The sequence below is a fragment of the Ranitomeya imitator genome, chromosome 3, assembly GCF_032444005.1.
Source record: "Ranitomeya imitator isolate aRanImi1 chromosome 3, aRanImi1.pri, whole genome shotgun sequence".
NCBI lineage: Eukaryota > Metazoa > Chordata > Amphibia > Anura > Dendrobatidae > Ranitomeya > Ranitomeya imitator.
In genome coordinates, this window is record NC_091284.1 from 210,979,243 (window position 1) to 211,006,514 (window position 27,272).

A 27,272-nucleotide genomic window follows, 5' to 3' on the forward strand; every position below is an offset into this window, starting at 1 on the left:
GGGAAAATCAGGCCCAATGTATAACAGTACACAGCTTCAGTAGCAGACAGATATGCCACTAACAGGAATGACGCTGATGCAGACTGATGTGAATTCTGTGGCCAAGCTCCCTCCTGTGGTCGTGAGTGGTACTTCGGCTGGTTCTGTCTATGAGCTTCCTTTGGTGGATGAGAGTTTTACTGCGGCTTCTGAGTTTCCTTCCTCAGGTGATGAGGTTAAGTTGTTAGGTGCTGCTCTATTTAACTCCACCTGGTGCTTTGATCCTGGCCTCCAGTCAATGTTCTTCTATTGGTCTTGCTTCCTCCTGGATCGTTCCTGTGGCCTTTCTATCCTGCATAAGCTAAGTTCTGCTTGTGTTATTTTTGTTTGCTATATTTTCTGTCCAGCTTGCTATATTGGTTTTTCTTGCTTGCTGGAAGCTCTGAGACGCAGAGGGAGCACCTCCGTACCGTTAGTCGGTGCGGAGGGTCTTTTTGCCCCTCTGCGTGGTTGTTTGTAGGTTTTTGTGTTGACCGCAAAGCTATCTTTCCTATCCTCGGTCTATTCAGTAAGTCGGGCCTCACTTTGCTAAATCTATTTCATCTCTGTGTTTGTATTTTCATCTTTACTCACAGTCATTATATGTGGGGGGCTGCCTTTTCCTTGGGGAATTTCTCTGAGGCAAGGTAGGCTTTATTTTTCTATCTTCAGGGCTAGTTAGTTTCTCAGGCTGTGCCGAGTTGCATAGGGAGCGTTAGGCGCAATCCACGGCTACCTCTAGTGTGGTGTGATAGGATTAGGGATTGCGGTCAGCAGAGTTTCCACGTCTCAGAGCTCGTCCGATGTTTTTGGTAAATGTCAGGTCACTTTGTGTGCTCTGAACTTCAAGGTCCATTGTGGTTCTGAATTACCTGTTCATAACAGCAGACACTAACAATTCAAATCTCCCCCTTTTTATTTTTTTCTGGGAGAATATTGAAGAAATGTGGCCCACTCTCATACAGTATATGTTCTGTGGCACAAAATTTGAGACAGGTGGCACACACAGGAGTGGCACTGATGCAGAAATGCCAATCTTAATCTCCCACATTTTTTTTTTTTCAGGGAGAATTTAAAAGAAATCTGACCCAGTATTACACACTAGGTTTAATGTGGCACACAATTTGAGACAGGTGGCACACACAGGAGTGGCACTGAAGCAGAAATGCCAATCTTAATCTCCCACTATTTTTTTTTCAGGGAGAATTTAAAAGAAATCTGACCCAGTATTACACACTAGGTTTAATGTGGCACACAATTTGAGACAGGTGGCACACACAGGAGTGGCTCTGAAGCAGAAATGCCAATCTTAATATCCCACAATTTTTTTTTTCAGGGAGAATTTAAAAGAAATCTGGCCCAGTATTACACACTAGGTTTAATGTGGCACACAATTTGAGACAGGTGGCACACACAGGAGTGGCACTGAAGCAGAAATGCCAATCTTAATCTCCCACTATTTTTTTTTCAGGGAGAATTTAAAAGAATTCTGACCCAGTATTACACATTAGGTTTAATGTAGCACACAATTTGAGACAGGTGGCACACACAGGAGTGGCACTGAAGCAGAAATGCCAATCTTAATCTCCCACTATTTTTTTTTCAGGGAGAATTTAAAAGAATTCTGACCCAGTATTACACACTAGGTTTAATGTGGCACACAATTTGAGACAGGTGCCACACACAGGACTGCCACTGATACAGATTTGCCAATTTTAATCTGCACTCTTTTCTTCTTCAGGGAGACTAGTGAATAAATCTGGGCCACTGTATTAGAGTATATTTTCTGTGGCAGAAAGTGGCTTGAAGAGATATAACGAAACAAAAAAAAAAGGGACTGTCCTACAATTACTATCTCCCTGCAGTAATCTCAGCAATGTATGGCAGGCAGCAATAACAAGGAGTGGACTGCTGCACAAAAAAAGTCAACAGTGTGGACAAACAAACAAGGAAGCTGTGCAGAAAGGAAGGAGCAACAGGACTTGTGCTTTGAAAAAAGCAGTTGGTTTGCACAGTGGTGTACAAACAGCAATGCAGCTATCTGGGAGCCTTCTAGGGCAGCCCAATGAGCTACAGCGCTGAGGAAAAAAAAATGTAGCTTCCACTATCCCTGCAAACAAATGGTGGTGTTGGACAGTGGAAATCGCAACAGCACAAGCGGTTTGGGGGTTAATGGACCCTGCCTAACACTATCCCTGCTTCTGACGAAGCGGCAGCTACCTCTCCCTATGCTCAGATCAGCAGCAGTAAGATGGCGGTCGGCGGGAACGCCCCTTTATAGCCCCTGTGATGCCACAGAAAGCAAGCCAATCACTGCAATGCCCTTCTCTAAGATGGTGGGGACTGAGATCTATGTCATCAATCTGCCCACACTCTGCGTCCACCTTCATTGGATGAGAAATGGCGCTTTTCGCGTCATTGAAACGCGACTTTGGCGCGAAAGTCGCGTACCGCATGGCTGACCCCACACAGGGATCGGGTTGGGTTTCATGAAACCCGACTTTGCCAAAAATCGTCGACTTATGAAAATGACCGACCCGTTTCGCTCAACCCTACTTTCAAGATTACAATCTATAAGTAAATGGACGGTAAAATACTGTGCCTTGAAAAAGTATTCATGCCTCATTACCTTTTCCACATTTTTTCACATGACATCCAGAAGCTTAAAGTGTAACCATAGTTTTATTTTTTTTTCATAAATCAATAGTACACATTAAAATAAGAAACTTTGGAATATATCTTATCAGAGATATCTGCTTCTTTCTCTGCAAAAATTGATCAGTAATTATCAAAATTCTCAATTCTGAGGGAGAATCTATATTCACTAAAGACAGATTTTCTCCTTACTGAGATAGATGGCAGCTGTTATGGATGCAATTCTATGTAGATAGGAGGGGAGGAGCTAGAGGCAGAGTTCATCCCCCCTCCTTTCCCTTTTATCTACATAGAATCTTATCAGTAGCATCTTCCACCTCCTATCTCAGTAATGGGAGAGTGTCTTCACTGAATACAGATTTCACCTAGAGAATTGAGGATTTTGATAAACACTGATCAATTTTGGCAGAGAAAGAAGCACCGGGCCCCAGCGGCAGGATTCTGTCTGTGAAGTAACTGAACCTGCGTCAATAGTTAAAAGCATCCAGCCAATTGGAGGATGGCAGGCAGTGGCGTATCTGGGGGGGCAGCCGGGGCATGTGCTCCGGGCGCAGCCGGCAGGGGGGAGCGCAGTCAGGCCGCCTAATGTGGTGGTCCGCAGCATTTCCCCCAGCGGATGCATTCTGCCGCCCCGGTATGGGAGTCAGCTGTTCCCTGTGCCGACTTTCAAGCTGACAGCCGGCACAGAGAAGCTGCAGAGCGCCGACTCCCAATGGGTGCGGAGGTGGAGGGGGGCCCCGGCAGGGTGGCTGTGGCAGGCAGGGAGAAATCCCTGCAGCTCCGCTGCTTACAAGAGAAAATAGCAGCGGAGCTGCAGCGATCTGTCTTCCTGCTTCCTGCCAGCGCTTCCTCTCACACAGACGCGCCACTGGATGACGTCATCATTCAGCGGCCGGCTGTGTCAGAGGAAGGCGATGGAGTTGCTGCGGCAGAGCGCAAGGGGAGGTGAGAGGGGTGTGTGTGTGTGTGTGTGCGCGCGCGCGTGCATGTGTGTGTGTGTGTTGCGCGCTGCAGGGGAATGTGCAGAGAAGTAAATGGTGTGTGTGTGTAGGAGGAGGAGAGGGCAATGATGGGGATGGTGGTGGAGGAGGAAATGATGGAAGTGGTGGAATCGGCAAGGATGGGGATGGTGGTGGAATGGGCAAGGATGGGGATGGTGGTGGAGGAGGAAATGATGGAAGTAAATTACCCCTGTCCGATGGGCGGGGCCTATTCGCTATTTCTCCCCACCTCCTGTCTTACTCTACGCTCTTCTTTCCTGCGTCGGCAAATAGAGAAGAGTGGGGGAGGAAACCTCCAGCGATTTAATCAAAACAGGAAAATTATCTTTTTGTGTAAAAAAATACCATGATTATGGTTCCTAGCTGAAATGCGTTGGTTGTTCATCCCAGGTCTGGTGACCAGTATTCCTGTCTTTTTTAACGTACTACTGTACCGAATAAAAGTTTTTCATTTTTTTACAAACAGATAATTTTCTTTTTTTATTTCTTCATTGGAGGTTTCCTTCCCCACCTTTATCTATAATAAAGTACTGTTAGGTGAAATATGGGTGGATGAGCATAAAATAAATATATATCAGAATATGCCAAAACTAATGGATATGTATGGTAACAGGAAAGCATATGGCACCAATGCGGTAGAGAAGATAAGTACACAGCAGTGTTAACAGAAAGTGAGAGATGGAAGAACATAGATCCATATAGTCTCCAGCTGGGCCAGTTTAGTTTTGGTATCCTTTATAATTCGGTCAATGCCGATCACGCAAAGTAGATTTGAATCCATGGACTACTTTGAAATGGCGAGGTAAAGGCTTTAACCCCTTTCTGCCATTAGACGTACTATTCCATCCATGTGGGGTGGGCCTTAATTCCCATGGACGGAATAGTACGTCATATGCGATCAGCAGCGCTCACGGGGGGAGCGTCGCCGATCGCGGCTGGGTGTCAGCTGCTTATCGCAGCTGACATCTGGCACTATGTGCCAGGAGCGGTCACGGACCGCCCTCGGCACATTAACCCCCGGCACACTGCAATGAAAGATGATCGCGATGTGCCGGCGGTACAGGGAAGCATCGCGCAGGGAGGGGGCTCCCTGCGGGCTTCCCTGAGCCCCCCCACAGCAACGCGATGTGATTGCGTTGCTGCGAGGGTCTCTCTACCTCCCTCCCTGCTCCAGGCCCAGATTCAAGATGGCCACGGATCCGGGTCCTGCAGGGAGGGAGGTGGCTTCACAGAGCCTGCTTAGAGCAGGCACTGTGAAGCCTGCAGTGCTGTGAAAACTGTCAGATCATCGATCTGTGATGTCCCCCCCTGGGACAAAGTAAAAAAGTTAAAAAAATTTTTTTCAAAATGTGTAAAAAAAAAAAGAAAAAAATATTCCTAAATAATGAAAAAAAAAATAAATATTATTCCCATAAATACATTTCTTCATCTAAATAAAAAAAAAAACAATAAAAGTGCACATATTTAGTATCGCCGCGTCCGTAATGACCCGACCTATAAAACTGTCCCACTAGTTAACCCCTTCAGTAAACACTGTAAGAAAAAAAAAACGAGGCAAAAAAACAACGCTTTATTATCATACTGCCGAACAAAAAGTGGAATAACACGCAATCAAAAAAACAGATGTAAATAACCATGGTACCGCTGAAAACATCATCTTGTCCCGCAAAAAATGAGCTGCCATACAGCATAATCAGCAAAAAAATAAAAAAGTTATAGTCCTGAGAATAAAGCGATGCAAAAATAATTATTTTTTCTGTAAAATAGTTTTTATCGTATAAAAGCGCCAAAACATAAAAAAATGATATAAATGAGGTGTCGCTGTAATCGTACTAACCCGAAGAATAAAACTGCTTTATCAATTTTACCAAACGCGGAACGGTATAAACGCCTCCCCCCAAAAAAATTCATGAATAGCTGGTTTTTGGTCATTCTGCCTCACAAAAATCGGAATAAAAAGCTATCAAAAAAGTCACGTGCCCGAAAATGTTACCAATAAAAACATCAACTCGTCCCACAAAAAACAAGACCTCACATGACTCTGTGGACCCAAATATGGAAAAATTATAGCTCTCAAAATGTGGTAACGCAAAAAATATTTTTTGCAATAAAAAGCGTCTTTCAGTGTGTGACGGCTGACAACCATAAATATCTGCTAAAAAACTCGCTATAGAAGTAAATCAAACACCCCTTCATCACCCCCTTAGTTAGGGAAAAATTAAAAAAATGTATTTATTTCCATTTTCCCATTAGGGCTAGGGTTAGGGCTAGGGTTAGGTTTAAGGTTAGGGCTAGGGTTAGGGCTAGGGTTAGGGCTAGGGTTAGGGCTAGGGTTAGGGTTAGGGCTAGGGTAAGGGTTAAAAATTAAAAATTGACCTGCCACTAAGATTCTCCAGGTCATTATAAGTACATAGAAATCAAACATGTATAGGTTCTTTTTTATTTAAGTGGTGAAAACAAGTTCCAAAGTTTGTTCAAAAAATGCGCCATTTTCCGATACCCATAACGTCTCCAATTTTCACGTTCTCAGGTGGGGTGAGAGCTTATTTTTTTTGCGTGTCGAGCTGGCACTGGACATAATGATACCATTTTGGTGCAGATACGATAATTTTGATCATCCGTTATTACATTTTATTGCAGTGTTGCGGCCATCAAAAAATGTAGTTCTGTAGTTTTGACTTTTTTTCTCGTTACGCTGTTTAGCGATCAGGTTAATTCTTTTTTTATGTTGATAGATCGGGTGATTCTGAATGAGGCGATACCAAATATGTGTATGTTAGATTTTTTTAATTGTTTTATTTTGAATGGGACAAAAGGGGGGTGATTTGGACTTTTTTATATATATATATATATATATATATATATACTGGATTGTGGCCCGATTCTAACGCATCGGGTATTATAGAATATGCATGTCCCCGTAGTATATGGACAATGATGATTCCAGAATTCGTGGCAGACTGTGCCCGTCGCTGATTGGTCGAGGCAACCTTTATGACATCATCGTCGCCATGGCAACCATTATGACATCATCGTCGCTGTGCCCGTTGCTGGCGGCCTCGACCAATCAGACGCGGGATGTCTACGTCCTTTATGACATCATCGTCGCTGTGCCTGTCGCTGATTGACCAATCAGAGACACGGGATTTCCAGGACAGACAGACAGAAAGACAGACAGACAGACGGAAAAACCCTTAGACAATTATATATATAGATTTGTAACATTTTTAAAAACTTATTTTTTTAACTTTTGGCATCCTTCTTTAGTCTCCATGGGAGACTAGAAGCTGCCATAACCCGATCGGTTCTGCTACATACAGGTGATGATCAGAAAAATAAATAAATACATAAACGTGTTTGGTTGAGTTTCCTCCGGGTACTCCGGTTTTCTCCCACATTCCAAAGACATACTGATAGGGAATTTAGATTGTGAGCCCCATCGGGGACAGCAATGATAATGTGTGCAAGCTGTAAAGCGCTGAAGAATATGTTAGCGCTATATAAAAATATAGATTATTATTATTAAACGCAATTTTCAGCTTGTAGACATAACAGTTTGTCACTAACAGGAATATATCCATATCTAAAATACTTTTAACCCTGCTGTTCTGTTCGGGTCATAGTGACCCGAACAGACTTTTTGCGGCCCTGTAGATTTTTTTCTGTAAGTCTATAAAATTTGAGACTCCTTGACTTTTCCTCATTTGGGGGGACCTACCTACGAGTATTTTTTTTTTTGGTTACTTTTTGCTACACGCAAAAAGTTACACTTGTTGTGTTCGGGTCATAGTGACCCGACATCGTTTTTTACAGCTGTGAGGCCATATTTTCAATGAAATAAAGGAGTTATAACCTCAGTTGGGTCTATTTATTGCATCTACTATTGTATATCAATTGATTTATTTCCTAAATTATTTCAATGGGGTCGTACACTTGCTCTACCGGGGGTATGCATTGAGATCTGCGCAGCATAAAAATGGCTTTATATTGATTATTTTTGGTGCGCAGTCTATTCTAAAATGTAGAGTGCATCCGGAGAGATCACTAGGTGTGCACTACACGTGTATACTATGCGCAGAATGGACTGCTCAGAACGCGCTGTCTAAGATGTTTTTTTTTGTAAAGCTGAGCTGTAAAGTCTTGCAAATAATATTTTTTGCTAAGTAAGTCTGTCTTCCTGGCTTATCTGCTTGTTTTCAGAAGGGTTCTTATCTTCTCTGCTCTTATCAGTACACATATGCCAGCCCAGACATGTTACCTTTCAGTTTTTTTTTTTTTTATTTACAAAATATGTGTAGTTTTCTATTTTCGTTTTGCTCATTGGATGGATCTGTTTTTTCAGAATAAAAACAAAAAAAAAGATTTCTAGTTCATTTTTCTTTTTTTTTTTTTACTACCAAACATGTTCACAAACAGTCTAGTAAGCAAAAAGTATAAAAAAAATGGAGTTAGAGTGTCTAAAATCAAGGTTTAATAAGCCGGGTCATAGTGACCTGGAACACTACAAGTGTATAGTAAATGCAAACAAAACAGCAGGGTTAATGTCACATAGTAATGCGTTTATAATCTCTTATTTTATTTTTCCAGAAATAATCTGATCAACTTTATTTTTACGTGTAAAAAAGGGGGTGTATCCCTAATAGAATTATTGGGATATATGACACAAATTAAATGGAAAACAAAAGATTTACTGACAAAAGATATTCGTCATACAAGTAGTAAGAGTGATCTTCAGTGATTTATAGTCAAGATCAAACAATGAAAAAAGAAAAAGGGAAAAAAGAAGGAAATAGAAAAAAGGCAAATGGAGACAATAAAGGATCATTTTAGACATGTATAACAATGAGCAAAAGAAAAAACAGTAGAAAAAGAAATAGAATATGTTTTGGGATCAGGTGATTATGGCGCCATGCACAAATTTCCACAACAACCCTATCTCATCCCTTGGTGACCTCTACCTACCTTTCTTCCGTGTTCATCATTGTGTGAACAGCAAAGTATAGAGAATGGGAACCTATAGAACAGACCTGTTCAGGCTCCGACGAGTGAGAAGCGGTTTCCCAACTCTTGCTTGCAAAAGCTAAATTTTTCGGGCCCTATGACATCTCCCTCATTCCTGGAAACTTGTTTCTACTTAGGCTGCTGTCACTGATGGCCCTTTACACTGACGAGCAAAAAGGTAATAATGTTTTGAACTTTTTCAGGCTCCATATGTCACCAACCACTACTGCTTTGAATGTGAAATTTCCATCATTTTATAGACAGACATAAATTTGGCTTGCAACTATTTTGCATATGACTAGTTATCCAGATCCTTGTCATGTTACTGCATATTACTGTTTTGCTCCTGGTGATGGAAACATCGTTTTCCTCCTGTAAACTTCAAATTACAACCTGTTCTCACATTACCGCAGTGCATTACTAGATTGATACCCAAGAGAAAGGTCAGTGGTTCGAATCAAGGAGCAACCATGAAGAAGATTTTCCAAGAAAAATTAAACAGCATCATCCAGCTCATCGACAGTGGTCTCTGGGCCAATAATATTTCCAAACTGCATCATGTGAATGCCATGGCAGTTGGGAGAATACAAAATAAAGTCCGTCCATCCATTCAAAAGCCAAAAGTTAGATGTCCAGGCAAAATATTGAGCCATCAAATCGGCTCATTGCAAGGTCTATCAGTCTAGCATTACAAACACGGTAGTGGAGGTGGCTCGTATGCTTTGTAAAAATGAGATCCAAGATGTCCATGCAAGCACCATGCATTGCACATTACACAAATCTGGAATGATGGCCCGAAAAAAGGTTGAGGAAGCCTCAACTTCAATATTGTCAAAATAACAAACTACTCAAGTTTGCAAAAAAGTATGAAAAGTGGACAGTAGAAGATTGGAAACGGGTGATTTGGAGCAATGAGACAAAATTGAGACATTGTGGAGGTTTGTTTGAGATCCAGCATACTGTACGTAAAGGGTGCACAAGGGCTATTGTGCCCACTTGCCCTGGCCCATGTTTTATGTCCCTGACAAACTGGTGTGTTTAACATGTACTGCTGCTAAATTGTATATAATTATCAAATGTTATGTGTACTGTAAGATTGTTAATGTCATGTATTTATGTTATTGTCTAGAGAAAGTGCAGTATTCAGATTAAAACAAAATCCAGCTCACCATACCGACATTCCCAAGAGCTCGGAGCACGGAACCGCTGTGTCAGGGCGTAGACGAACAGGAAAGAGAAGGAGATCCAGCTCAACGAAATAGTGAAAAATCCATAGTTTATTTCACTTAAAATATAGTGAAAGGACAAAACATCAGCATACAAAAAAATATTATAAAACCAAGGTCAACGCGTTTCCGGTGACTAAGCACCCTTAATCATGATTAAGGGTGCTTAGTCACCGGAAACGCGTTGACCTTGGTTTTATAATATTTTTTTGTATGCTGATGTTTTGTCCTTTCACTATATTTTAAGTGAAATAAACTATGGATTTTTCACTATTTCGTTGAGCTGGATCTCCTTCTCTTTTTAGTATTCAGATTGGCCCACTAGAGGGGGCACAATAGTATAAGGGTACCGTCACACATAATGATATCGTTAACTATATTGTTGCTTTTTGTGACGTAGCAACGATATCGTTAACTAAATCGTTATGTGTGACAGCGACCAACGATCAGGCCCCTGCTGGGAGATCGTTGGTCGCTGGGGAAAGTCCAGCACTTTATTTTGTCGCTGGATCTCCCGCTGACATCGCTGAATCGGCGTGTGTGACGCCGATTCAGCGATGTCGTCACTGGTAACCAGGGTAAACATCGGGTTACTAAGCGCAGGGCCGCGCTTAGTAACCCGATGTTTACCCTGGTTACCGTTGTAAATGTAAAAAAACAAACACTACATACTTACATTCCCGTTGTCTGGTCATGTCCCTCGCCTTCAGCTTCCCGCACTGACTGGTGAGCGCCGGCCAGCCGTAAAGCAGAGCACAGCGGAGGCGAGGGACCTGACCAGACACTGGGAATGTAAGTATGTAGTGATTGTTTTTTTACATTTACAACGGTAACCAGGGTAAACATCGGGTTACTAAGCGCGGCCCTGCGCTTAGTAACCCGATGTTTACCCTGGTTACCCGGGGACTTCAGGATCATTGGTTGCTGGAGAGCTGTCTGTGTGACAGCTCTCCAGCGACCAAACAGTGACGCTGCAGCGATCGACATCGTTGTCGGTATCGCTGCAGCGTCGCTTAGTGTGACGGTACCTTTAGACATCAGTAGGATAGGAAATGGCTAAATTAGGAAGGGCCAACTGGGATAAGCTGGAAGGATTTCCAGTAGTCAGTCAGTAGGGCATCAGAGCCTGTACAAGGCTGTTGAGCCACGCAAAGTTATTAAAGGAAAAGGAGCCCCGCTCGTCCAGGGCCTAGGAGCAATGATTGCCAGAGAAGCAAAGGAATACAGGGCAGCTTCATCATGGTGACAGTCAGCTATATAGGAAGACGCCTGGCTGTTCAGTGCCAAACGGATAGGGAACTCCTGAAGATAGTTGGAATGATCATACAGAACGCTGGGGTACCGGAGATGATGGTACCACCCTGCGATATTCCTGAAGGTGTAAGGGACAGCACAGGGAAAGGAAAGGCTATGCTTTGTGAAAGACCTTGTGTTGTACCTGTGACTAATCTGGACGAGTTGAGAAAAGAACTGAGTAAAGTTAGCTGAGAAATCCTCAGCAGACCAGAGAGGACCCTGATGACAAGAAAGCGGACTGAAAGGTACGCTAGAGAAGGGAAATTGTGTGTATGTGGCGGGAGACCAGGGTGTGACAGAGCAGCCACCGTTCACCATGACTACTGCCCTGGTCCCGGTTACATCATATTGTGTGGAGGAATGTGTTAAGGTCACAGTTAGGGCATCTGTGATGCTAGTCACTTCTCACGGACAAGCCGTGAGTCAGAGTGGTCAAGGAGTCCAAGGTCAGAAGCCAGGAGTGTACGCCATAAACAGAAGGAAGAGACAAAAGCATAGTCAGGTAACGTTCCGAGGTCAGAGTACTGAGAGGATAATGGATCAGAGCTGAAGGAGTTAAACAGGCGGATGGTCAAAACGAAGTCCAAGGTCAGGCAACATATCAAGCATAAAGAACTCAGGGCACAGGAAAGCACAAGGAACAAACCTCACAAAGTGAATATACGTCTGGCAGTGTTCTGGGATTAACTGGAATAATGAACACATGGAGACAGCCGACGCCTCACATTGGATAGTTGAGCTGTCAATCAACACACTGACAGCTCAGCAAACACCTATACCAGATTGGACGAGCGAGCTGTCAGTAACTGCATTCCAGACACACTGAGGGGTGTGACATGTAATCCCTTTAAAAATATCTTTAATGAAAAAAGTATTAAAAATACCCTCCCAGTGCAAAACAACACAACACAATAAAGGTTTAACAATAACCTAACAAATCCCTGATCTTGCCTGCTGTCCCTTCCTATCAGCGGGGGTTGGCACCCTATTAGATAAGATTTTTTGGCGCCCCCACTCCACGGCGGCTGTCCCAAAAATAGCCCTGATAGTTCCCTAATGTGCTATAGGTGGGAAAACAGCAAGCAAATAAAATAGATAAAGGGATAGTGCTTATTGATTAAAGAGCAGTAGGTTATTGTACAAATTGGCACCCTCATATACCAATGACATAGTACTAGTCTACAAAAAAAGATCCAAACAGAGTTGGGATTTAACCCAAACTTAGCTTCCAGCCTCGACGCATTTCCCCGTCCATACCTTCCAGCAGGAGGCACACAATGCAGGTCTGTCCTCTCATCATGACACCTCATATCTATATTTGGGACAGCCGCCGTGGAGTGGGGGCACCAAAAAATTGTGTCTAATAGGGTGCCAACCCCCGCTGATAGGAAGGGACAGCAGGCAAGATTAGGGATTTGGTAGGTTATTGTTAGACCTTTATTGTGTTGTGTTGGTTTGCACTGGGAGGGTATTTTTAATACTTTTTCATTAAAGATATTTTTAAAGAGATTACATGATACACATTTTGATGATTTTTCCCTGGCACTACATTATAATTTGATTAAAATAAAAGTGGAACTGTGACACCATCATTCTGTGCTGGGGATCACCATATTTTGCTGGGCGGGTTTAGAGGGGTCATCGTACTGAGTATCTGGGGGGTGCTGTTTAAGAATTCACTATGTGGGTATCATACTGTGTTTGGGGGGCATTTTTGTTGACATAACACTCTAGGGAGGCTATGAAAGGGGAGTCTAGGGCTTCAATAGGAAGAAACTTATTCTGTAAGGGCTGTAAAGTTGTGAGATACGCTTTTCTGTGTCCCACCAAATATTTTTTTTTGGGGGGGTGAAGGTGCTTCATGTGAATGTGCAGTCCCCGACCATGACCACTATACAGTAGACTGAGCTATACGGTGCAGCTCCATAACTTTTCGGTTACAGCCTACCAATGCGGAGAATAGCTAATTGCTGTGGCCAAGTTATCGCACCCCCACCAATTGATATTCTATCAATGTTAAAGTAGTGGACAACCTTTTCAATGGTTTAGTGGTGGGGGTTAAAGTTTCTGACAGATTCCCTATAAATGCTTAGTGTTTACCTCCAATTGGCAACAGCTATAACCCACGGTCGCTTTGACCCCCAATGGACGAGAAAAGCATTTCATATTGAGGATGGAAAAATCCCATTACTTTTCACCACTATAATAATAATAATAATAATAATAATAATAATAATAATAATAATAAAATAAAAATGATTCTAGTTTATTACCACTATAATTGTACTGACCTGTAAAATCATGGTGCCAGGTCATTTTTATTGCAGAATGTGAAAAGCATTAAAACAAAGCCCCAAAAATGACAGAATTGAATTTTTTTCACCGTTTCACTCCAGTTTTTTTCAGCTTTAAAGTACATTATATGGTGAAATGAATGGTTTCATTAAAAACCACAACTTGTCTAGCCAAAAATAAGCCCTCATACAGCTTCTTCGATGGAAAAAGAAAAAAGATGGAATGACTTTTAGAAGTAGAGGAGGAAAAAATGACAGCACAACAAAGAAAATTTAGTGAGCAGGCATTTAACAGTATTAATGTGGTGTATTATTCTGGATTTTCTGTTCGCATTTTCTGCACTGCCTACCTGTAGAATCTGTAATAGACTTCAGGATTCTCTCCATTGTTGTCTTGAGTAAACTTGGATATTAGCAAAAATATCTGTAGATGGAGCTGTTGTATGTATTTTCTTCTCACAATGAAGGAAAACTCGATTCCATTTAACACAAGTCCCAGCTGTTCAATGTTTCTTAGAAATAGTTTGAATGTCGAAAGCCTGGATTTTGTATTCCTATAAGTTTCCCCGAAGGAAGAATCTCTACCTGCGATATACAATAAGACCAACTCAGTACGAATTGCTTTTAAAATAATAGAAAGTAGTCTTACTGTGGCTAAATAAGAAATTTAGCGTTTAAAAGGAATCTGTCACTGGTAAACTGCTACTCTGTGAGCAGCATAATGTAAGGGCAGAAACTCTGATTCCAGTGATGTGTCACTTACTGAGCATCTTGCTGTCATTTTGATAAAATCACAGTTTCATCTGCTGTGGATCTAGCAGTTATCTGTATATCCTCACCCACACCGACAGCTTTCTACCCATGTACATACTGCAGTAAGATGTCTGGCGTAGCCTACAGGGGCACACACCACTTGCCAGACGCTCCTGTGCCTCTTAATGAATCAAGAGATTTTGACTACACAATGTCCCCTCATCAAGACCAGCATGAAAACAGTCAGTTGTCACATATTGGGGCCACATAGTTTTAGAAAAATGGGAATGCTCAGAGAATAAGAAATTAAAGGGGCTCTCAAACTCCTCCATTACACTTCAGCTTTTCACCGTTGCTTCAGTCTCTGTCTTTTGACTAGAGTGTAGACTCTAGAATCCACTGGTCTTAGTGATTGACTGCAGCGGTGATAAGTGCTGCCAGAAAAAGCCCCAGTTTCTCCACTATTCATTTCAGAGGTTCATCAGAGGAGAATAGAGAGGCATAGAGGTGCTTATGATGTGCACCATAGTCTTCCATCTGAAATGAGGAACCTAATGGAACGCTGATGAACCCCTGAAATGAAGAGGAGGGAACCTGGGACTTTGTTCTGACATAGGACACCAATAAGTAATCACTTTATGTAGCAATTTATGACAACTATGTGCGAACTACTGGGAATGAAGGGATGTTGTTTTCCTTGCAAGAGGATGTACAGTATATATTTTATATTGATGTGACAGAGGAATTGTCCCTTTATAGAATGCTGTAGATAAGCCCTGAAAGGTAGTGGGCGCATCTTATATCGGCCAAACCTGGTGAGGTTCGCTTTAAGTGATATTTATGTGGCACCCCAGGAGTCCGGTTGCCACAGTGGCATTTCCTTCCTCAGAGAGTGGGGGATGACGTGCCTGGAAGCAAGAGGGAATCCCTTAGCAGGTAATACAGTCAGCACGCAACACCTTTCCTGACTTCAGACCAGAAGGGGGAGTTCTAACCCGGTTTTCAGGGAAACTTCCTTATAAGTTCTGGTCTGGAGGAGGGGTTAGTTAGTGTTAGTCAGAGAGCAGACAGTGAAGGAAGAAGAGACAAGAAGTGCGGAGAATCTGTGGGATAGGAGCTGTGACTGAGCTCACCCCAGGACTGAGCACCGAAGATTGGACACCGGAGTCCATGGTTGTGTGGAAACCGCAAGTCCCGCAACCAAATCCGGAGGACAGAAGATTGCACGTCTCCTGGCCCAATTGGACACTCGAAGGCACAGCAGCATACGAGAGCCCGGAGTCACCACAAGGGAGTGACACCTGGAACAGGCTCAAGCAGGCAGCCTGCCTGCCATGCAGGTAGTGTTTCACTTAGTGGATAGACTGAGAGAAGGACTTGAGGAGAACTAAAAGCACCAAGCACCCAGAGAACAGTGCAGCAGGGAGGCCTCTAACCCTACCTGGCTAGGTGGATCCTGAATTGCTTCCAGGCTGTCCAGACCTCTATCGCCAGCTGTGACTTGTGCCCCGGGCTGCACCTGCAACCTGGGATTAAAGGTAAAGGAAACTGCAACCCTTGAGTCCTCTAGATATTCCTGCACCCTCATTCCTACACTCAAATGTCCACAATCCCTCATAAACTGTTCTGGTAGCCCTGGGGCTCCGCTCCACCTGTGGGGAGCAGAACCATCCCAGCTGCATCACCATTGTCCCCAGTGGTCCCTTTAAGCAGCGTCGGCCATCCCTGGCCGAGTACCACAGGTGGCTTCATGAATAGTCCCCTTTTCCTATATAAAATTTATTTTTTTCCATCATCCATCCCTTATCATTGCACGCCCAGGGCCACGGACCGGGTCACCGCTGCTGTGACCACCTCTTTAAGAACCGTCTGACCCGGTTCCGAGTACCTCATGACCCTAGCGGGTGTTGCATTTACCTTTACACATACTGTCTACTGTGTCTCAGATGCTAATATATTATATATAATATTATATTATATTTATTATATAAAAAATTGTACTACTACAAGTGTGTGTGTACACACATACATGCACAGATAACTAAAGTACACATCAATACATGAAAACTAGTGATGAGCGAGAGTGTACTCATTGCGCTCAGGTGGTCTCCGAGTATTTGTGACTGCTCAGAGATTTAGTTTTTGTTGACACAGTTGCATGATTTACAGCTAAATGCACTGGCAGGGTGCAGCAGATCCGATTAATGATGGCAAACACACAGGTGCAAAAAATACCGATGAAACAACCACTTTCAATTCAGTGTTGGCTGTCTGGTATTAAGGTACCGTCACACAGTGCAATTTTGATCGCTACGACGGCACGATTTGTGACGTTCGAGCGATATAGGTACGATATCGCAGTGTGTGACACGCTCCTGCGATCAGGGACCCCGCTGTGAATCGTACGTCGTAGCACATCGTTTGAAACTTTCTTTCGTCGTCTAGTGTCCCGCTGTGGCGGCATGATCGCATGGTGTAACAAAGGTGTGCACGATATTGTATACGATGTAAAGGGCGGAGGAGCTGGCTACGTAGGAGCGCTGAATTCTCCACCTCCCGTGTGCTGATTGGGCGGCACAATACTGTGCGCTCATTCGACAAAGGACTATTGTTCCCAGCGGATAAAACCGGAGCTCTCGAGCGCGCTATTCATTTCTCTCTGTAGCACGTGCTGTAAACAGAACTCCTAAATTGGATTCCCTGGACTTTTCTAACTACTAGACTTTTACCGCAAAAGGTATGTATAACGCTACAGCGTAGCATATGTTGCGCTTCAACGGGGATAAACGCTGGAGAGTGGTCGATTGTTCCTTTATGGAGAGTAGGGTAGGCCTGAGAACCTCAGGTACACAGTGGTCAGAACATTGTTTTGTAAGCACGTGTATTTATTGTACGTTTGTTTTCTTTTTAGGAACTATGCTCACTTCCGATGAGAGTTCTGTTGTTGCTGCTGCCCTGGTGTTTGAGGCAGCACGTCTCCAAGAGGAGAGACGTCCTAAACGAAAACGTCGCATGTGGACCCGGAGCTGGCTGCAGAAAAGATCCACATTGTCACACATGGGTCTCATAAGAGAGTTACGTGACAATAACCCTCATGATTTCCGAAACTACCTTCGGATGTCCGAGGAATCCTTCAAAATAATACTGTCTGCTGTTACGCCACTCATACAAAGGTGTGATACGCCGATGCGTGCAGCCGTGCCCGTGGATGAAAGGTTGGCGGTGACACTGCGGTTCCTGGCAACAGGAAGGTCTCTTCAGGATTTGCAGTTTTCCGCAGCTGTTTCCAGACCTTTCCTGAGCGTTGTGATTCCGGAGACATGCGAGGCCATTGTGCACAGCTTAAGGCATTATATGGAGGTACTACTATATTTTTTTGGCTGCTGTGTTATGTCGATATATTATAGTAGCTATTTAACCCGTTCTACGCCCTGTTTGCGCGCATTTCTATTGGTATATGTTCTACATCCTATCATGTGCTGCTCCCATCCTGCGCCCCCATTCAGACATGTGCTGCTGTGATCCTGCGCCTCCATTCTGACATGTGCTGCTACCATTTTGCGGCTCCATTCTGATATGTGCTGCTCCAACCCTGCGCCACCCTTCTTTTATTTGCTGCTCCCAACGTAATTTTATTGATTATATAATTTAGATATATTGTTTAGCACCCCCTCTCAGTCACCGAAGCCATCTGATAAAATGGCTGCCTGCATACTCAGGGTTGTTGACTTTGTTATACTAATCCATACTGCGCCTCAATCACTGTAGGATGTCCACATGAGAGTGTATGTGCATGATATATTTGACCTAATTTGTACATGTTTCCTTCTCATCTTGCAGTTTCCCAAGACGGCGGATGACTGGAAGAGGATTGCTTCCGATTTTGATGAGCTGTGGCAGTTTCCAAACTGCGGTGGTGCATTAGATGGAAAGCATGTGCGCATCACGCAACCAGCCAACTCTGGATCCTTTTTTTTCAACTACAAAGGATATTTCAGTGTGATCCTCATGGCCCTTGTCAATGCGAACTATGAGTTCGTCGATGTGGATGTTGGCATGAATGGTCGAGTCTCCGACGGTGGTGTTTTTGAACACACTTCATTTGGGGAAAGCTTGAGGAACAATAAACTGCTGTTGCCACTAAATGAAGACACAAAAGCAAACCTAAATTTTGTTTTCATCGCTGATGAAGCTTTCCCTCTTCATCCACATTTGCTGAAGCCATTTGCACAGAGAACACTCACACCGGAGCACAGAATCTTTAATTACCGGTTGTCGAGGGCCCGTCGTGTGGTTGAAAATGCCTTTGGGATTATGGCAAATCGGTTTAGAGTGTTCCACACAGCTATCAACTTGAAGCTGCCGTCTATAGACTTTGAGGTTTTGGCATGCTGTGTGCTCCATAATTTCCTGAGACGTCATGATACGAGCTCCTATTCTCCTCCTTCGTTTATTGATGCAGTGGACGCAAGAACCGGAGATATTGTGCCCGGGGAATGGCGTACACAACCTGATAATTTTACAGCTCTTCAAGCACTTGGATCTGGCAGACAGGCAGACGATGCAAGGGACTGTCGCGAAAAATACTGTCAGTACTTTAATGGTTCTGGAGCTGTACCCTGGCAGGATCGCGCCGTATAAAAAAATATTTTTTTTTGCTTTGCTGTCATATAAACCTCTCTAAATTACTTTAAATGTGATGCCTATAAAATGGTGCTGTTAACCCTTATAGCTTGGTAAACATTAAAGAAAGAATGCGAAGATTTTTTGTTTTTTTTGTAACAATTTCTTGGTTTTAAATTATTTAACAACAAAATATAACATAACCAAAAAAAAAAAAAATTATCTCCTTCCACGGCCCAACAGGTGTCGCAGCGTCACGCCCTGCTGCTCTACTTGAGTCTGGAGGAGCGCTGCTATCTGCTGCAGGAGCACTGCTGTCCGCTCCAGGCGCAATTGTCTCGCCAGGAGCTCTCTTACGGTGGGCGGTTCTGTGGATAGAAGAGGTTGGAGAACCAACGTTGATTCCGCTGAAAATACATCTCGACCTCTGGGGCAGGACCAAATTTTGTGTGTTGTAAATTTCTATTTGGTCTGGCACCACAGGGCGATGTTAATTTTATTAAATTTGACAGTTTTAGTTGTCTATTGTGACATCCAGCAGATAACCACTCGTATTATCTTGATACTTACGGAGAAGGGACGCCGGTTCCTCATTGCCAGAACCAGAGCTGCTAATTTCCCACCCCAGCGATCTGGCCACTGCTGCGGCACTTAAAAGGAAATAATCTGGTTAACTATGGAACACGCCTATCATGCCCTCAGCTGCGGGTTCGGTCTCTGCTGTGAAGGGAGACCGGCACCTTTCACACAGCTCCACTGGTACTACTCACCCTGTCCGTGGCTCCAGACGATCAGCGGCTCCTTTCTCTGCTAAGAACCTGCATCCTCTTGGCAGGTCTCCTGGAAATGCTCTTAGGAGGCGCGCCCCGCTTCCTGCACATACTTAAAACAGCAGAGCACCTGTTCTCTATTAAGGCTCTCTGTGCTATGATGCTCTGTGCATAAAAGGCATCCTCCCATTATGGGAGGTGCCTGGACAATGTGTTCATTCTATTGTTTATGGCCCTCTGCTCAGTCCACACTCTGCTGTGCTCTGCTCTGCAAAGTGTAGTTTACTTTTGGTTTTCTAATCCCTCTGTCTCCTCAGTATCCTCCGCTGGCAGTTCCCTATTCTGGATCCTTCTGGACTCCCCGGTTTCCACTCCTGGCTGACTGAGCTGCTCCTCGCAGAACTATCCTGATATTGCTGCCGGCTGGATCAGCCTTTCCGAAACTACACAGAGCTTCCAGGATCCTCTTCACTGATAGAGCTTGAATTCCACCGTCTTGTTTATATGGTCTGTACGGGTCGTCCCTCTGGTCCGGGTACTGCGGCATTTAGGCCATCTGGTGTTGTGACGGGGGAATCCCTGTATAGGGGTACACCTTGCCCGGTGCTCCACTACGTGGTTCAGTGTTGTGGTCCAGAGGGTTCTTCTCTCAGGCACCTCTTTCTGTTTGTTTAAAACTTCATTTTATTAAATACCATTGCATTTTGAAGCCATTCTCCTGTCTCTTGTGTACCGGGTATACAGCTGCCACTGCTCCATCAGTGGTCTAGTGAGTCCACTATATTTCCCCATGCCCTGTGGGCGTAACAGTTTGTCCAGGCCATGGACTCCGCTGATACCCGATACTCAGTTCAGAGAGAGCTGGCTACGCTTTGTCAGGACCAGGATCAGCTAGTTTCCTTCATGCAAACTCTGGATACCCGCTTATCTACTCTACAGGTTGCCGAGTCCACCAACATGACACAGCTAGCAGAGCTCCGTCTGGAATTCAATCGCCAACTTGAGACGCAGACCCGCTTGTTGGACTTCATGACCTCTGTGGATGACTGGTTAACTAAGGTACAGCATCTGACGGTTGAGCCCACCATGAGACCGTGTCCTCGTCTCTGCAAGCCTCCTCGTTACCATGGTGACCCCAAGTTGTGCAGAGGATTTCTCAACCTATGCTTGCTGCATTTTCATTTTTTGCCTCAGCATTTTCAGACAGACATGGCCAAGGTGGCTTTCCTTGCCTCTCATCTGGAGGGAGAGGCTTTAGCTTGGTTCAACCCCCTAATGGAGCGGAATGATCCCATCGTGTCTGATCTGCAGGTATTCTTGGACACGTTCCGCAAGATATTTGACGAGCCTGGTCGTGCTACATCTGCCATGGAGTCTCTCTTCAATCTGCAACAGGGCTCGCTCTCGGTCGGTCAGTATGCCATCCGTTTCCGCACCCTAGCTTCGGAGCTCCAGTGGACCAATGAGCCTCTGGTCGGAGCCTTCCGGCGAGGGCTATCTGGAAGAATTAAGGATGAGTTGGCAGTCAGGGACCTACCCGAGACTTTGGATGATCTCATATCCCTCGCCATTCGGATTGACCTGCGTCTTCAGGAGCGCTCCAGAGAGAGGATCTTCGAGAAGCAATTTCCACATCCAGCATCTTCTTCACCGAAACCCCGGTTTCCGCCTTCTCATGCTCTTGTCTCTGGGGATGGACCCATGGAGCTTGATCGCGTAAAGGTGAAGAGGAATCTGCAGGAGATGCCCACTAGAAATCCGTATTGTTATAGCGGATGCTTCGCTCCCGAGCAATGCAGTGGAGCTGAGAGGCCGGAAGAACTCTTCCGCCTAGGACAGGTAAGGGAGGTCTCCCTAAGTGAGAATGATTCCTCTCCTCCACTAACTATATCCATACAGGTGATCTACGGAAAGGTGCGGTTCTCCAAGATGGCCTATCTGGACTCTGGGTCTGGTGGAAATTTCATTCAAGAAACTGTGGCCAGGCGGTTCGGGATCCCAATCATTCCTCTACAGCGGACCCAGTGCATTATCTCTGTAGATGGAAGACCCCTGAAGGATTCCATTCTGGGCATCACCAAGGAGGTGGAACTTCAGATTGGAGCACTCCACAGGGAGAAGATTTCTTTCTATGTGTTACCGAATCTTTCTCCACCATTTCTACTAGGTCTTCCGTGGCTGCGTCTCCATGAACCTGTCCTGGATTGGCTGTCTGGGGATATCCTTCATTGGGGTCAGTCCTGTTTCGATCACTGCCTCAAACCGGTTCGGCCTGGTTCTATCCTGCGGCCTCCTGCAGCTTTACCCGGGTTACCTCGTGCCTACTGGTCCTTCGCAGATGTGTTCGACAAGAAGGAAGCCGAGACTCTTCCTCCTCACAGGCCTTACGATTGTCCCATCGATCTTGTTCCTGGATCTTCTCCGCCTCGAGGTAGGATCTACCCTCTTTCTCCCACTGAGACTCAAGCCATGACCGAGTACATTAAGGAGAATTTGGCTCGAGGGTTTATCCAGAAGTCCTCCTCTCCGGCTGGAGCTGGATTCTTCTTCGTCAAGAAGAAAGATGGATCTCTTCGCCCGTGCATCGACTATCGTGGTCTCAACCTAATAACTGTAAAGAATAGATATCCTCTTCCCTTAATTCCAGAGCTTTTTGATCGTCTTCGAGGTTCCCGAATTTTCACCAAGTTGGATCTCCGTGGGGCTTACAACCTCATCAGGATACGATCTGGGGATGAGTGGAAAACTGCCTTCAACACGAGAGATGGTCACTATGAATATCTGGTGATGCCCTTCGGCTTAAGCAATGCACCCGCCGTCTTCCAAGAGTTTGTCAATGACGTATTCCGTGACCTGCTCTATGTTTGTGTGGTGGTGTATCTGGACGACATCCTGGTGTTTTCTCCCGACTTACCAAGTCACAGGAGGAATGTTCGTCTTGTTCTTCAACGATTGAGGGAGAATCGTCTCTATGCAAAGTTCGAGAAATGTCTGTTTGAACAGAGGTCTTTACCCTTTCTTGGCTACATCATTTCCGATACAGGTCTCGAGATGGATCCAGAGAAAGTCTCTGCCGTGCTTAAGTGGCCCCGACCTGAGGGAATCAAGGCCATTCAGCGGTTCCTGGGATTCGCCAACTATTATCGGCAATTCATCCCTCACTTCTCCTCTTTGGTAAGTCCACTCACTGCCTTGACCTGTAAAGGTGCCAAACCTAAGGATTGGACTCCTGAGGCTGAGTCAGCTTTCTCCTCCCTCAAACAAGCTTTCTCAACCGCACCGGCCCTGCACAGACCAATGATCAACAAACAGTTTTTCCTTGAAGTGGACGCTTCGTCATCTGGAGCCGGAGCGGTCCTCACACAAAAACTGCCTACCGGTAAGATGGTGACCTGTGGTTTCTTCTCTAAGGCATTCTCGCCCTGTCAACGTAACTACTCGATTGGGGATAGAGAGTTACTGGCAATTAAGCTCGCCTTAGAGGAATGGCGATATCTGCTTGAAGGCGCAGTTCATCCGGTCATCATCTACACTGATCATAAAACTCTGTCCTATCTTCAGTCTGCTCAAAGACTCAACCCTCGCCAGGCTCGTTGGTCTTTATTTTTTGCTCGCTTCAATTTCTCTCTCCATTTCCGTCCTGCAGAAAAAAATATTAAAGCTGATGCGCTTTCCAGATCCTTCCTGTCTGACGACCTTGAAGAGGAGCCTCAGCATATCATTGAACCGTCCAAGATGATCACGGTGGCTCCAGTCAAGCTATCGCAGCCCCCTCCCGGTAAGACCCTTGTAACTGAAAGAGACAAGAGGAGAGTTCTACACTGGGGTCATTCTTCTAAGCTTGCCGGACACGCCGGTCAAAAGAAGACTTTACAATTAATATCTCGACACTACTGGTGGCCCACCTTGCGCCAAGATGTTTTGGACTTCGTTGCAGCCTGTCCCTCCTGTGCTCGTAATAAAACACCCAAGAAACTGCCAGCCGGTCGCCTCCTCCCGCTACCGATTCCGTCTGCTCCCTGGCAACACATTGCCATGGACTTCATCACAGATTTGCCAGCATCATCTGGTTGTACAGTAATCTGGGTTGTTGTGGACAGGTTCTCCAAGATGGGACACTTCACTCCGCTATCTGGTCTCCCTTCTGCTCCTAAACTTGCGGAGCTCTTCATTCTGCATGTCCTTCGGCTTCACGGACTTCCACTGCACATTGTCTCCGACAGAGGAGTTCAATTCGTCTCCCGATTTTGGCGGTCCCTCTGTAAGCTGTTGGAGGTCACCCTGGACTTCTCCTCGGCCTATCACCCACAATCTAATGGCCAAGTGGAGAGAGTGAATCAAGTCATCACCAACTATCTGCGACACTTCGTGAATGGTCACCACAGCAACTGGGCTGACCTGCTGCCGTGGGCGGAGTTTTCTTACAACAATCATGTTGGTGAGTCTTCCTCTAACTCCCCGTTTTTCATTGTTTATGGACAGCATCCTAGGATCCCGACTCCATTGCTTCTTGCCTCCGGCAATCCTGCGGCTGACTCCCTGGCCAAGGACTTCACAAAGGTCTGGACAGAGACCAGGACCTCTCTGGTGAAGGCATCGGTTCAAACCAAGAAGCATGCGGATAAGAGACGTCTGGATCCACCACCTTTTCAACCAGGAGATAAGGTATGGCTGTCTTCTAAGCACATCCGTCTTAAGGTCCCTTCTTATAAGCTGGCTCCTCGTTTCATCGGTCCCTTTGAAGTGCTCCACCGGATCAATGATGTGTGCTATCGTTTGAAGTTGCCTGCCTCCTTACGGATCCATAACTCCTTTCATGTCTCCCTGCTGAAGCCAGTTGTTCTCAGTCGCTTTACCCAGGATCCAGGTAATTTTCCTCCTCCTGTCTGTTCTGAGGATGTCTATGAGGTGAAGGACATATTGGCCATGAAGAAAAGAGGGGGCAGGTCGCTCTTTCTGGTTGATTGGAAGGGATATGGTCCTGAGGAGAGGTCCTGGGAGCCTGAGGAGAACATTAATGCCCCGGTCCTTCTTAGAAAGTTCCTGGCAGGTTTGAGGAAGGGGGGGCGTAAGGGGGAGGGTACTATCATGCCCTCAGCTGCGGGTTCGGTCTCTGCTGTGAAGGGAGACCGGCACCTTTCACACAGCTCCACTGGTACTACTCACCCTGTCCGTGGCTCCAGACGATCAGCGGCTCCTTTCTCTGCTAAGAACCTGCATCCTCTTGGCAGGTCTCCTGGAAATGCTCTTAGGAGGCGCGCCCCGCTTCCTGCACATACTTAAAACAGCAGAGCACCTGTTCTCTATTAAGGCTCTCTGTGCTATGATGCTCTGTGCATAAAAGGCATCCTCCCATTATGGGAGGTGCCTGGACAATGTGTTCATTCTATTGTTTATGGCCCTCTGCTCAGTCCACACTCTGCTGTGCTCTGCTCTGCAAAGTGTAGTTTACTTTTGGTTTTCTAATCCCTCTGTCTCCTCAGTATCCTCCGCTGGCAGTTCCCTATTCTGGATCCTTCTGGACTCCCCGGTTTCCACTCCTGGCTGACTGAGCTGCTCCTCGCAGAACTATCCTGATATTGCTGCCGGCTGGATCAGCCTTTCCGAAACTACACAGAGCTTCCAGGATCCTCTTCACTGATAGAGCTTGAATTCCACCGTCTTGTTTATATGGTCTGTACGGGTCGTCCCTCTGGTCCGGGTACTGCGGCATTTAGGCCATCTGGTGTTGTGACGGGGGAATTCCTGTATAGGGGTACACCTTGCCCGGTGCTCCACTACGTGGTTCAGTGTTGTGGTCCAGAGGGTTCTTCTCTCAGGCACCTCTTTCTGTTTGTTTAAAACTTCATTTTATTAAATACCATTGCATTTTGAAGCCATTCTCCTGTCTCTTGTGTACCGGGTATACAGCTGCCACTGCTCCATCAGTGGTCTAGTGAGTCCACTATATTTCCCCATGCCCTGTGGGCGTAACAACGCCGTTGGGAAGCGCTCGCTGTTTTGGTCACTTACGTATGTTAGCTTCTGGGGAGAATGCCGCCGACCCGGGGGAGGAAGAGGAGTGTCGGAAGGGAGGTGTTGAGGGTGGTGTAGGGGTGCGAGGCCGTCTGCTGTCTGGTGGAGGCGTGGTAGGCCGTTGGGTCATTACTGCGTCTGTAATGTATTCAAATATTTCCGCTACCCTCTTATGTCCCGTATGCAGTTGAAAAACTGTAATCAATGATTGTTAACTTACGTGAAGTCACGGACTGTGGGCTCCCGCTGGTGGTGGATGCTGTGGTGCTGCTGGCAATGGCAGGTACCTGTTGCCGCCGCTGTCTCTCTACACATAAAGTTAACAAACGCAATCTTTAAAAACACATGTAGAGTGCTGCAGATCAAAGCTAACAATATATTGAAACATAAAATAGAGATCACACTTTACAGGTGTGCGATACTCTGACATGTCTGTGGGCTCTGGTGTTCAATGGTCTGCCTGTCTTTGGAAAATGTGTCATTTCATCAGTAGGCCAACCTCCTCCGATAATATTTTTGGTACATTGAGAAACTAAAAATTACGGACATCTTAATAATTTCAAGATGGTGGTTGAGATTAGGGAACCCGACAAGTTTTCTCACGGACAACGCATATTCTGCTTGGAAAATAACTAAATTTTACAAAAACGGGGCATGTGTTTTAATGCATTTGAGGTCACGTTGGCAACCATGAGCGCAAGCCTCCCTCCCAAACCCCCCCCCCCTCCTGACAGCGTGCATCTCCCAATCCCCCCATACTAGTACTTGCCTCGCCTTGCCTCCGCACGCAACTCATCAAACATTTGTGGCGTTTTGTAGCGGAGGTCAGCCCACTTTTTCCGTAGCTGAAGCTGACTGCGGCAGACGCCAAACCTCCTCTCCATCATTCTGGTAATGTGGCCAAGCACTTCCCGCTTGTGGATGTGTGGGTGGGCAGGGCGGCTCTCCAGACCCTCATAATCCAGGGCATCCATCTGACTAATAAAAAAAAGGAGCTCTGGCTGCCCCAGAGGAGCTGAACGCAATCTCGCCGCCATTTTAGATGGAATGACCCTGAACGGCAACGCCCAGAGGAGGAGCTTGACTCTGCCGCCCGATCGGCATCGCAATAGCGTTGCCGTTTATGGACAGCGTCACATTTGTGACGGCTGAGCGGTACGGAAGGAACGCACATAGTAAATGCCGTTCGAAGGATGGTTATATAACGCCGGAGCGTCACGTAATGTACGCTCGTGGTCTATGACGGCGTGATGAGTTACAGCGTTCCGGCGTGCCTGCGCTAGCTTGTTTTGAATCCCTGACATCCTGATAATGGCTGCCAGTCGCCGTGATCCTCCTCTGGGCATCCCAGAGCTCAAGTTCCTTATTGGAACAATGGATCGGATGCAGTACGAGACAACTGGGCTGGTGCTGCACCGCAACCAGCACAAGGAGGAAGTTGTCCGTGTGGTGTCTGAGGGCCTCAGGAAGCGGTTTGGGATAACTCGCAGCAAGGCCCAGATTGTGAAAAAATGGTGCGATCTCAAGTCCAAAAGCCCAGAGCGCCTGCAGGAGCTTCGCAAGGAGATTCGCAGAGGTCAGTACGCAGGTACCCAAAAGTATGGCACGCAGAAGGGTTAA

The 27,272-nt window shown here is 45.5% G+C and overlaps 1 protein-coding gene across 1 annotated transcript in view; it reads left to right on the plus strand.

The window, feature by feature from the left end:
• Positions 1-19,001, plus strand: part of LOC138671576 (uncharacterized) — an 83,560-nt gene extending 64,559 nt beyond the window's left edge. Inside the window, exons 4-5 of the mRNA XM_069759755.1 lie at positions 17,156-17,604; positions 18,085-19,001. Coding sequence (XP_069615856.1) covers positions 17,156-17,604; positions 18,085-18,885 — 1,250 coding nt within the window. The 3' untranslated portion in view covers positions 18,886-19,001. The remainder of the gene's footprint in view (positions 1-17,155; positions 17,605-18,084) is intronic.
• The last annotated feature ends 8,271 nt before the right edge of the window (positions 19,002-27,272 follow it).